At 43.1% G+C, this 10941-nt stretch overlaps 1 protein-coding gene across 1 annotated transcript; it reads left to right on the forward strand.

Annotated features, from left to right (window-relative positions):
- The first annotated feature begins 588 nt into the window (after window positions 1-588).
- Window positions 589-10810, forward strand: ddi2 (DNA-damage inducible protein 2). Its single transcript, XM_089010062.1, has 11 exons — window positions 589-691; window positions 881-1020; window positions 1700-1829; window positions 2817-3137; window positions 4896-5022; window positions 5973-6100; window positions 6754-6882; window positions 6978-7081; window positions 7170-7362; window positions 8262-8269; window positions 9447-10810. Exons 1-11 carry the CDS (start codon window positions 646-648, stop codon window positions 10521-10523), a joined length of 2403 nt encoding a protein of 800 aa, XP_088866188.1. The 5' UTR covers window positions 589-645; the 3' UTR covers window positions 10524-10810.
- The last annotated feature ends 131 nt before the right edge of the window (window positions 10811-10941 follow it).

The raw sequence follows: 10941 nt of genomic DNA on the forward strand, positions 1-10941 counted from the left end.
GATTCCTGACCTTGGTAACAAATTATGGCTGAAATGTGATTACATTCTTAAATACGAAAACACACATATGAAAGCAGCACAACAGGGGGAAAGCCAGGAAATGAAGCTGAAAGACAATTTGGAATTATTTAATAAGAAGTCATGGACAAAATATAATGCACATTATTCTGGTATTCAGATGTTTTTAGGCCAGCAGAGAAGGCTTTGCGGGCTCTGACGGCCAACCACTGTTATACTGCATACCTGTATATCTTGTCAGTTTCACTCTGAGTTGTTTGTTGGTACTGGTCATTCCATTACAAGATTAAAACTGATGCTCACACGCTGCTTCGTTTCTTCAAGCTTGTAACATTTTGTGTGACGCAAACTTCTGTGAGTGGAAAATAATCAGAAAATACATTATACTTCTCGAGATCGAATATGTGAAAAATAATCTGCACATGTTATTCTGTTAACATATTTCCCGTTTGCGACGTATATAAAGTTTGACTATTTTAATTTTATGACACGATAATACAGGATTACTGTCATAGTTTAAAGTGGGTTATGGAGATGGTTACGACTCCAGCCTTCGTCATACGACATGTCGTAAAAACCAGCTGGGCGAGGTAAGGCATCGCTGAGCAAATATGAGAGCATTTCTTGATGTTGGACTTTTTGCATGATTTGCTGTCACGTCACACGCCTTCGAGTAAGTGGACAACACTCATTATCTTTATTTTAGCTTGCATTTCGTTTGACTGCTGCGCTGCGTGAAGTACGCATGTTCCTGACCCAAATCCAGTATGTGCATGCGGCGTTCGCATGCGTAAGTAAAGGAAATGAATAAGTGCCTTAATGTTGCAGCGGTCTGTCAACCGATTCTGTTTCCAAAATTAAGCGATGCTGGTCACCGTTTTCTGCGCGCCGAGGGATCGCCCAGAAACCACATTCGCCCTCGATGTTTCCCCGGAGCTTGAACTGAGAGACTTTGTGGCACTTTGTGAACTCGAGTCGGGAATCCCGGCGGGGGAAATTCAGGTAAGGACACCCGCCGGCGACGGGCAAGACGCCGAGCTAGCATAGCATTTGGCTAGTTAGCCCTACCGGCTCTGCTAGCATGAATCATACTTTTTCTTGTGCTTTGGAAACCAAGCAGCGTTGAAACTCGCCAACTGTATGTCATTTTTTATTAGGCGTTCGTAACAATACGTACTCGGTCGGTTGCCATTCTATTTTTTGGGGGGAGAAAATCACGTCGTTTACACACATTTTCGTTGGATTCACGTCAGACGGGCACGGATCTGTTGGTAAAGGCTAACGGCTTAACGCCGTTATAAACAAATGGCCTAAAGTAAAAATGTCTGCTTCAGATAATTATTTTCATAAAAAGTACTTGAGGGGAGAAAAAAACTAAAATTTTCCAGTGCTTAGTATCGGGCAAATAAACTACATTTTAAGCCCGTAAACCAGGGTATGGTCATAAAATAGACAAACTCAAATTGGATTGCATCATACCAAGAGCTGCCTCTAATATTGCAGTTGCCTCTTTGGCCATGACCGAGTGTTTGTATGGAGCAATGCAGTTCCACCATATGAACCCCTACACAACCACAATAATAAACATTTTCCATAGAGCTTTGTCGATGTTAAAGGTGGTTATACTGTTGTGGTTGGTTGCTGTGTGTTTACAATCTTTTTTTCCTTTTTGTCTTTTAAGATCTCCTATGGAGAGCAGCTCCTAAAAGACCCAACACGTGCCTTGGGGACCTATGGTGTTAAGGATGGAGATGTGGTGGTCCTCAGGCAAGCCGATAGAAGGCCGCCAACCACTCAGCCTTCCTTCCCAGGTGAGAACATGTCGTGGAATACATGATGGAGTTTGTTCTTGTGGTCTGTACAAGAAGAGCAAATCAGAGTGAGAATGAAAGCCATTTCAGTAAAACTTGAGAACTTCTTAATTTATACTGAAACTAAAGTGCCACTCATAAGAGAGGAGCTAGCGGAGTGTTTTTGTGCTATTTAATATGTAACAACATGATGATTGCTTCATAAATGCGTGCTCAGCCTGAAATATACCTCAATGTCATATTGGTGGGACTTTTGCTCATACATGAGATCACCCATGTTAAGAAAGTTACATTGTATCCTCATTTGTGTAATGCTGTAATACTGAGCTGATCTGGCAACCCAGCCACTACGCGACATCACATGACTTGACAGCGATAAAAGCCAGTTTATGTATATGTGTTTGACTTCTCGTACGACGATGAGCGCAGCGGCTGCTCTCTGTGCTCCGGCAAATAAATATCCTACTTGTATGATCTAAACAAGAGGACCATCGCGAAAGCGCTGAAGATCTCAACAACCCATTCCAAGTTTATGCCAAGCCATTTGTTTTTTTGTTGTTTATATCCTTGGTCTTAAAATGGGCCTTTCTTTTTCTCATCTTATCGCGGTCTGGTCAACTTTCCACTTAAATCACAGGTAGTTTCTGTTTTTACTTCTTGGTGCTGCTACATCAATGTTTCAAAATATGAGCACACTAGCAACCAGGCTACCGTCAATAGTCCGTGTTGCTCTGGGACCCTTTCTTACCGAGCAAGTTGCTATGTAGAATGGTTTAACTCTCATCCCTGCCACACAAATGTGCCTTGCATTGGTGTGGTTAACAGACTATGGCACATTCCCAATTATATACGTGCAAATTTGGATGATGCCATTGTGGCCGGAATTAAAAGTGAGGGCTCCTTGTGTTTTTATTGTTTTTGGCAATCAACCCTTTGCTGTTGTCAAATCTCATTAACCTTCTAACTTTTCATCTTCTCACCTTGTAGGTCTGCCCCGTATCGACTTTCGCTCCATCACAGTCCCCGGCACTTCGACTTCAACCGCTCCCCATAGTACCATCAGGCCGCGGCAACAACAATCCGCACCGCCGCCGCAGAAAGAGCAGCAACTACCACCACCTCAGCCACAGCCGCAGCAGAACGCGCAACCTTCCAACCTTAACCTCCCGGCCTTTCGCGGTTCCTCATCTCAGGGGCTTGATGACCCCGCCTTACTTCAGCAGATGCTCTTATCCAATCCGCATGAACTCTCCCTCCTGAAGGAACGAAACCCTCCGCTTGCAGAGGCTTTGCTGAGCGGAGATCTCGGTAGATAAAACTGCTGTGATGACATTCAGTGAGCCTTTACTGTTTTCAGCAATTAGGGACAAAGCCACGTAAGGAGTAGGAAACTTCAAACACAAAATTGAACGCCCAATAAATGGTTACAATTGCCTCTGGTGGTAGTTTAAACCTTAAAAATTCCCCTCACTACATTCTTGAAACACCTTAAAGGACAACCGACACCACTTTTTTTGTTTCCTAACTGACATCAGAAAAACGTTTTATAGCATCTAAAATACCCAAAACACGCAGGCTCATATTTTTAGTCAAATGCAAAACACCAATAAAAATGCCTTAGTCTCCCAAAACAACTTCAAATTGAAACCGGAAGTGGCCAGTTTCAGATGCTCCCGCCCCCTTGTTCCTGGTGTCATGCCAAGACGTTTTGCCTTGCTCGAGAATCAAAACAATGGCTTCAGATTCGGAGAAGATGCTTTCTTGTTACTCATCCAGTTATGAATATAATTCAAATAGTTCTGAAGAGGAAAGCATACATGTTTGCAATCGATTAAAGAATGTATTCCGTGTCATTTTGAGGCAGCTGGAGAGAGATGTAGCACCCAAAAAAGGCAGATGATGGCAACAAAGCTCCGTGGAAATGGGCTGATTTTTTTCTCCTGGGAATTTTTGTCAGCGAATATCAAATACAGTAAAGTCTCGTTATATCGATATTCAAGGGAGTCCGAAAAAATATCGATATAACCGGGACTATCGATATATCCGACCCTGTTTGCATGTAATTTTCTCCGTGCGTGCCTAGAAATAGTATCGATATAACCGGGACTATCGATATATCCGATATCGATATAACAAGACTTTACTGTACTTGTTCGATGCAACACACAAGGAATCACCATCGCATTATTTATGTGTTTTCCTTCTAATTTCGCCATCAATACGAAGTTTTCAGACCAAACAAAGTACTGCAAAATGCATTGAGGTGATGAAAGGACTGCTACAGTGTGTCCTTTCTTGGTCAGGGGCGTTCCTTCCATGACGTGAAGACTCGTCACCAACTCAAAAACCAAACTTCCGGAATATTCAGCGCGAGTGTTAAAACGTAAAATATATTTATATGCGGCGGAATCTTTGTAAAATACGCTCAGTAGAAGTCATTTGAAGCTATTTTACAAGTTATGGACACAACTTCTCCGGAGGCGTCGGTTGTCCTTTAAATCTAAGTCAGACTTCTTTCAGCTGTTCAAAAGTAAAAGATGCACCCAATATTTTATTTCAAGCTTGTGAAAAAAAGACTACTTTCTCGGCCGTTATTACATTTGTCTCAGAGTTAAATATGACTTAAGTCATTCAGAAACTCAGAGCCTTGCTCAAATGTGCAATTTGGTTATTCAGAGTGCTCCAAAAAAAGGAGTGCCAGACCTCACTTTGGACTTGGAACACGGTGTATCCAGTGTGAGTGACCTTACGGGTGTGTTCTCAATTAAACATACCACCACCATATTCACCAGTGATGGGACATTGTGGCTTACAAAGAACAATTAAGAGAAAAATAATGTTAATGTTGATTGGATTAGCGTAGCTTAATTTAGCCAACATTTCTTAACATCCTGTTTAAAAATCTCATTGATTTTGTTACATGGCAATATTTCAAAAAAGGACATTAAGATCTGTCATTTAAAAACTGATATTTTTTGCTCACAGTTTTCAACCTGTCAGACTGTCATATGTGTTCTTCTGTGTATGCCATCAGCTAATCTTGGCGTAAACGTTTTTTGTTTTCAGAGCGTTTCACCAAAGTGCTGCTGGAGCAACAGCAGGATCGAGCCAAACGGGAGCAAGAACGAATACGACTGCTGACTGCCGATCCTTTCGATTTGGATGCGCAGGCTAAGATCGAGGAGGATATCAGGTTTACTTGGGTTTTTATCTATCAATGGCAAGAAAACAAATACTATAATACCTCGGCTTCCGGACGATTTAGCTCATGAACTTTTTGCTTTACGAACATTAAATTCGCGAAAATGTAATCTTGGCATACAAACTAGTTTTTGGCGGACAAACCAAACCACACAGCGCCACGGTGGCTGGTGGACTAGTTTTCGGCAGATGAACACCAAACCACATGGTCGAACAGCGCCACGGTGGCTGACGGACTCGTTTTCCACACCCCCTTTGAGTGCAGACGTGGGTTGCTATCGAGTGGAGTACTTTTGCTATTATGGGACCAAAAAAGACCCGACCACAGGCCAGTGTTAAGCCGAAGAGGACACAAAAAAATTACGGTCGAGCAGAAGGAGACCATCGAAAAACACATACGAGGTGTGCATTTGTGTCACTTAGCGTACCAGTACGCTAAGTGTGGGAAAGGGTGTTTCTGTGTTGTCTAAGCAACAGTCTCAGGCAATAGAAGAGGTTGAAAAGGTTGATTTGGATTAACGAAAAGCAGCTAGCAGGGGACCGTGTGAGTGAGGGTGTTATCGCTGAGAAAGCACAGCAACTTCACTCGGACATCAAGAGGCAACTACATCAACGACCATCACAAAGGTAAATAAAATGACTTTATAATACAGTACAGTTTATTTCTTTAATTACAATACAATAGCACATTCATGATACATAAAATAAGGTATATTTTGTGTAGTTTTAAAGCTTATTTAGTAGAAAATTATGTTTTATGTGGACCTGGGAACGCATTATTTTCATTTTTAATGGTTTCTTATGGGAAATAAATGTTTGGCAGATGAACTTTGCGCCTTACACACACACTTTCTGGGAACCAATTAAGTTCGTAAGCCGAGGTATCACTGTATAATGTATATTTTTATTCTGGTTCAACACTGGAATCTTTACACATTCCAGGCAGCATAATGTCGAAGAAAATATGACGATTGCCATGGAGGAGGCCCCAGAAAGCTTCGGACAGGTTGTTATGCTCTACATTAACTGCAAAGTCAACGGGCACCCTGTGAAAGCTTTTGTGGACTCAGGTAATTCTTGTTTGGTCAAAATGTAATCAGTTTCAAAAAAATTAATTTCCACACATGTATTTATTTAATAAGTTTAAAATCAAGGCGGCCCGGTAGCCGAGTCGTTAGCACACCGGCTTCACAGTGCAGAGGTCGCTGGTTCGCGTCCCGGTCCGGCCTCCCTGTGTGGAGTTTGCACATTCTCCCCGGAACCGCGTGGGTTTTCTCCGGGTCCTCCGGTTTCCTCCCACACTCCAAAAACATGCATGGCAGGCAGATTGACCACTCCAAATCCTAGGTGTGAGTGTGAGAGTGACTGTTGCATGTCTTTGTGTGCCCTGCGATTGGCTGGCAACCAATTCAGGGTGTCCCCCGCCTCGTGCCCGAAGACAGCTGAGATAGGCTCCAGCAACTCCCGCGACCCTAATGAGGAATAAGCGGTACGGAAAATGAGATGAGAGAGAAGTTTAAAAGCATGAAACGGGACTCCTATCCTCAAACTTCCTCTCTTGTGGCCTTGCATTTAGAGAGCAATTTAAGAAAATTGTTAATTGCAACTCAATATCTGTCTGAAAAATTTCTATTTAATTTCTTTGCCTGAAATCATCTGTCATGTACAATTAGAATCAATCTTAGCTATCTCTATACTTTTTATTATTTTGTTTTGCTCTCAGGTGCCCAAATGACCATCATGAGCCAAGCCTGTGCGGACCGCTGCAACATCATGCGATTAGTAGATCGCCGCTGGGCAGGCATCGCCAAAGGAGTGGGCACGCAAAAGATTATCGGCAGGGTTCATTTGGGTGTGTATTTTTGGGTGTCGTCGTTTGCTGAGAAAGACGGTACAGTACTGCGTCATGTGCTGACAATTCATGATGTGGCACTTGTGTCCATTCAGCTCAGGTTCAGATTGAAGGGGACTTTCTTCCCTGTTCCTTCTCCATTTTGGAGGACCAGCCCATGGACATGCTGCTCGGCCTGGACATGCTCAAAAGACACCAGGTGCAAGCCACTTCTCCGCCACTCTCAATCCCTGATTTTAGGATGCAAAATCTAACCCTACACCCAATTTGACTTTATTGTCATGTAGTGCTCCATCGACTTGAAGAAAAGCGTGCTTCTCATTGGCACAACAGGCACCGAAACACGCTTCTTGTCTGAGGCCGAGTTGCCTGAATGCGCCCGGCTGGCATACGGGCCTGAAGGACGTGAGGAAAACCGCCCCGAAGAGATAGCGGATAGGGAGCTGGCGGAAGCGCTTCAGCGATCCATACATGAAAGCGGTATGCTTGGTTTCTGCAACTATTGGCTTTTTTGTTTTCCTTTGAGCACCCACCCCACCACAACACCCTACCTACACCCTCTGTGAGAATGACCATTGCATGGGCCACATCAATGTTATTCCTACTGTGTCACATGATCATGTCATGCCATCACCTGAGATAGAGGAGGCCTCGATTTATGAAAACAGGTATGGACATGCAAAACAACTGAGTTCCACAGCTCAATTACGATGTTACATTTTAACGTTGAATTATTATGGCTCAAGTTGACGCTTTTATGTAAGCATTTGTTTACATTTGCTGATATGTATAGTAAATGTAAAGAAGTGGCAATATTAATAATAATAACAATAATAATATAAGCGCCTTTCAAAACTCTCAAGGACACTTTACCGTCACAGGATATTTTTTCTGCGGGTGAAAAGTGCTTTTCATTTCAGAATCAGAATCAGAATCATCTTTATTGCCAAGTATGTAGAACACACAAGGAATTTGTTTCCGGTAGAATTTGGAATTTGTTTCCGGTTTACTACATTTATTAACATATGTAAATAAAATAAAATGATATCTGTAGAAGTTTATGCTGAGAAGGAAAAAATGCCTAAAAGCTTTAATCTCAGGCCAATTAAAGGAAATCCCAGAAGCAGAAAAAAAACAAAAGTAGTTAGACTTCTGTCATATCCTAATTTGAGGGAAATAAATATTTTTTGTAATTTACTCATTCACTGCCATTCCCGAACTTATTCGGGAATTGAAAATATGACGTGGGGCACCATTCCTGAATTTGTTTTGTTTTTCTTGGGTGCTGATAAAACGCTGACCATTGCCTCTGGCAATGTCTTTTTCTTTCCACAAGGGGGCAGCATTTCCTTTTTTTTCATGTTAGCTCTTTGTTCCAGCTTCAGCTGTTGTTAAAGCGCTATACAAACCAATATGGATTTATTGCATTGAATTTTGGACAGCCCCCCTCATTTCAAGCTCATATAACTCCAGACCCATATCATTTAGGAAGTAACTCGTTTTTGTCTTTTGAAAGAAAAGAGTCCAAGGTTTCAAACGCTGTATTGAATGTTTATGCAGTCCTAAAACTAAATAGTCTGTGGGTCCTGGAATTCAAGTGACAGTGACAAAAACCCTGGCACTGGAGTGGACACATTTTTGCACAGGTCTGGCAGTGAATGAGTTAAATAGAAAGTAATTATCCATTCATTCATTCAGTGAGGAATAAGCGGTTCGGAAGATGAATTTATAAATATCCATGTTGACATGTGTATATGCTTGAACTAATGCCTGCTGTGCCAACATCCAATTAAACCAGGTGTGTGGTATGTTCATATTTGTTTGTAGCTTGTTTAATTCTTTAAAGGATCTCACCGAGAGCGTCACCTCAATTTTGAAGGGGTCTTCTTAGTACAACAACATCAATGAGGCTAAAAAGATGCAAAAACAAGTGATTTTGTTTGCTGCATGTTATGAGTGCCACGGCTAACTTTGTCCGTCCCTTTGCATGATCTGTGTGGTGTGTGCCTTAACCATTGAGCAGGACAGCAATGATGCAAATGGAGACAGCTGGAGAGGGGCCAAACAATCAGGTACTGCAAAAAAACTCAGAAGCCATTACCAGTGCTGCAGTCCATTTTATTTTTCTATATCTTACCACACCGAGTATTATTTGATTTGTTTTTTTCTGCTACTTTATTTGGGTGTATTTTTGCATGTAGCTTGAAAATGGTTTAATGGGTCCTCAAGAAACTAACTTTAGTAAATGTGCAAACAAACAGTGGAGTCTCTGAGGTTGAACCGAATTTATTTTGATTTTGAAAACTGTTCAACCCATCCAAACATTCTCTTGTTCTTGTCTTCATTTGATTCAAGGTATCACGTTTGATCTTAGAGAAAATATTAGATACAAGTCTATGCCATGCTGCGTTTTGTTCACCACTTCACACACCTTATTCATTGATGCATTTGAAATTATGATGTAACATAAACAATGGAAAAAGAGACTTCTTGATACCTTTCAATGAGGCTCCACCTTGTCATGTTTGTCCTTTCTAATCTCTCCCCCCAAAAAAACTCCACAGAAGGGACAGACTACCTCACCGCAGCCGCCGACATTGTCACTACCCACAGCCTCAGACCAAATGTCCTCAAGCGTCCATCTCCAGAACCCAGACTCTGATTCCTCAGAGTTCACCCAACTTGACCTTCAGGAGCCTCAGGAGCAGCTCAAGCATCACTCTCTGGAGGATCACACTGACCTTGTAGGAGAAGCCCTGGCACCTGGTCAGTCAACTGAAGCCCCCGCAGGTCCAGAGACTGGGGAGAAGGAGACTACAGAACCATCCAAGTTGGAGAACAGTTCAAACCTCCCCTCTCCAGAAGTAGAACACAGTCAGCCCATGGAGCATGAGGCAGCAGGGTCCGAAATGATGAATCCCTGCCAGCCAGACTCTGTTGAAATGGACTCCTCATGCAGGGATCAGCCTGGGGGCTCTGACGGTATTCCATCTCTGGCCGCCGCTCTTTTAGAGCTCCATGAACTGCTGCTCTCCAACAAGTGTGGCGCCCCCAGCCCCTCAACACATCCAGAGGGGGAGGATCCAACACAAATTAGATCAGAACCAAGCAATGCCAAAGCCAAACCAGCTGTTACCAGCGAGAGAGAAGGTGCAGACTTTTCAGAGGGCGGTCTGGAGTCTCCATCCAAAGCCAGAGGCTCCAACATTTATCATCCAAAATCACAGAGTCCTCCAGAGTCCCCTGCTGAAGCCAGAAACCCCCGAATTTATGATCCAGAGTCGGCAAATCCTGCAAAGTCTCCAATTGAAGCCAGAGGCCCAAGCATTTATAATCCTGACTCTGCAAGTCCTCCAAAGTGTGACGGGGGATTCAAGGAACCCCCAGAAGGGCAGCAGGAGAGCGGGGACGTGAACGGACCAGCCTCGGACACAAACACCTCGAACAGTCTTGTCTCTGGCACGTCCGCCTCCCGACAGGTCGGAACCTTTACAGAACAATTCCCAGCCGAACATATCCAGAGAATCCAGGCTGCAGGTTTTTCTGCGCATGATGCTACAGAGGCTCTAGAGCAGGCGCACGGGGTTGTGGAGCTGGCTCTGCTGGTGCTCCTGGCCCGCAGCATCACTGTGCCCACTTAAGACTCCAAGCCTGCCCCCCAACAACATCTTGTCTCGTTTTATTCCCCTTCTTTGAGGGGAACATGTCTTAACAGGGATATGCTGTCACACTGTACTGATTATCCTTTTTCTTGACCTAGCTGATATTTGTGGTGGGTATCTGCATGCCGACATCTCCGGCGAGCATCCAACCCATTGGTTTTTTATGATGAATTGATTTTGTTTTCTTTTGTCATCCATCCATGACCCATATATCGTTTATTATAATACCAAAAACAAAAATACAGCCTACCCTTTGTTATCCTGAAGCAGGGTATCACACATCTTTTTTGTTTGTTTTTTTGGTTAGAAACCAACTTTCAATGTCCATCTTGGCACACCACAGACAATCGTGAGTCTATTCCACTTTCAGTCTCAAGACCGGTCAGTGAGAGTCAGC

This window comes from Hippocampus bargibanti, linkage group LG12 (assembly GCF_051943395.1).
Source record: "Hippocampus bargibanti isolate YZ-2025 linkage group LG12, ASM5194339v1, whole genome shotgun sequence".
NCBI classification, from domain to species: Eukaryota; Metazoa; Chordata; class Actinopteri; order Syngnathiformes; family Syngnathidae; genus Hippocampus; species Hippocampus bargibanti.

Bases quoted from the DNA above. Each gene is read 5' to 3' on its own strand.
- ddi2 (XM_089010062.1), top strand. From the start codon at position 646: ATGTTGGACTTTTTGCATGATTTGCTGTCACGTCACACGCCTTCGA. The intron at 5,023-5,972 runs GTTTACTTGGGT...TACACATTCCAG, and splicing joins AAGATCGAGGAGGATATCAG to GCAGCATAATGTCGAAGAAA. The intron at 6,883-6,977 runs GTGTGTATTTTT...GTGTCCATTCAG, and splicing joins TATCGGCAGGGTTCATTTGG to CTCAGGTTCAGATTGAAGGG.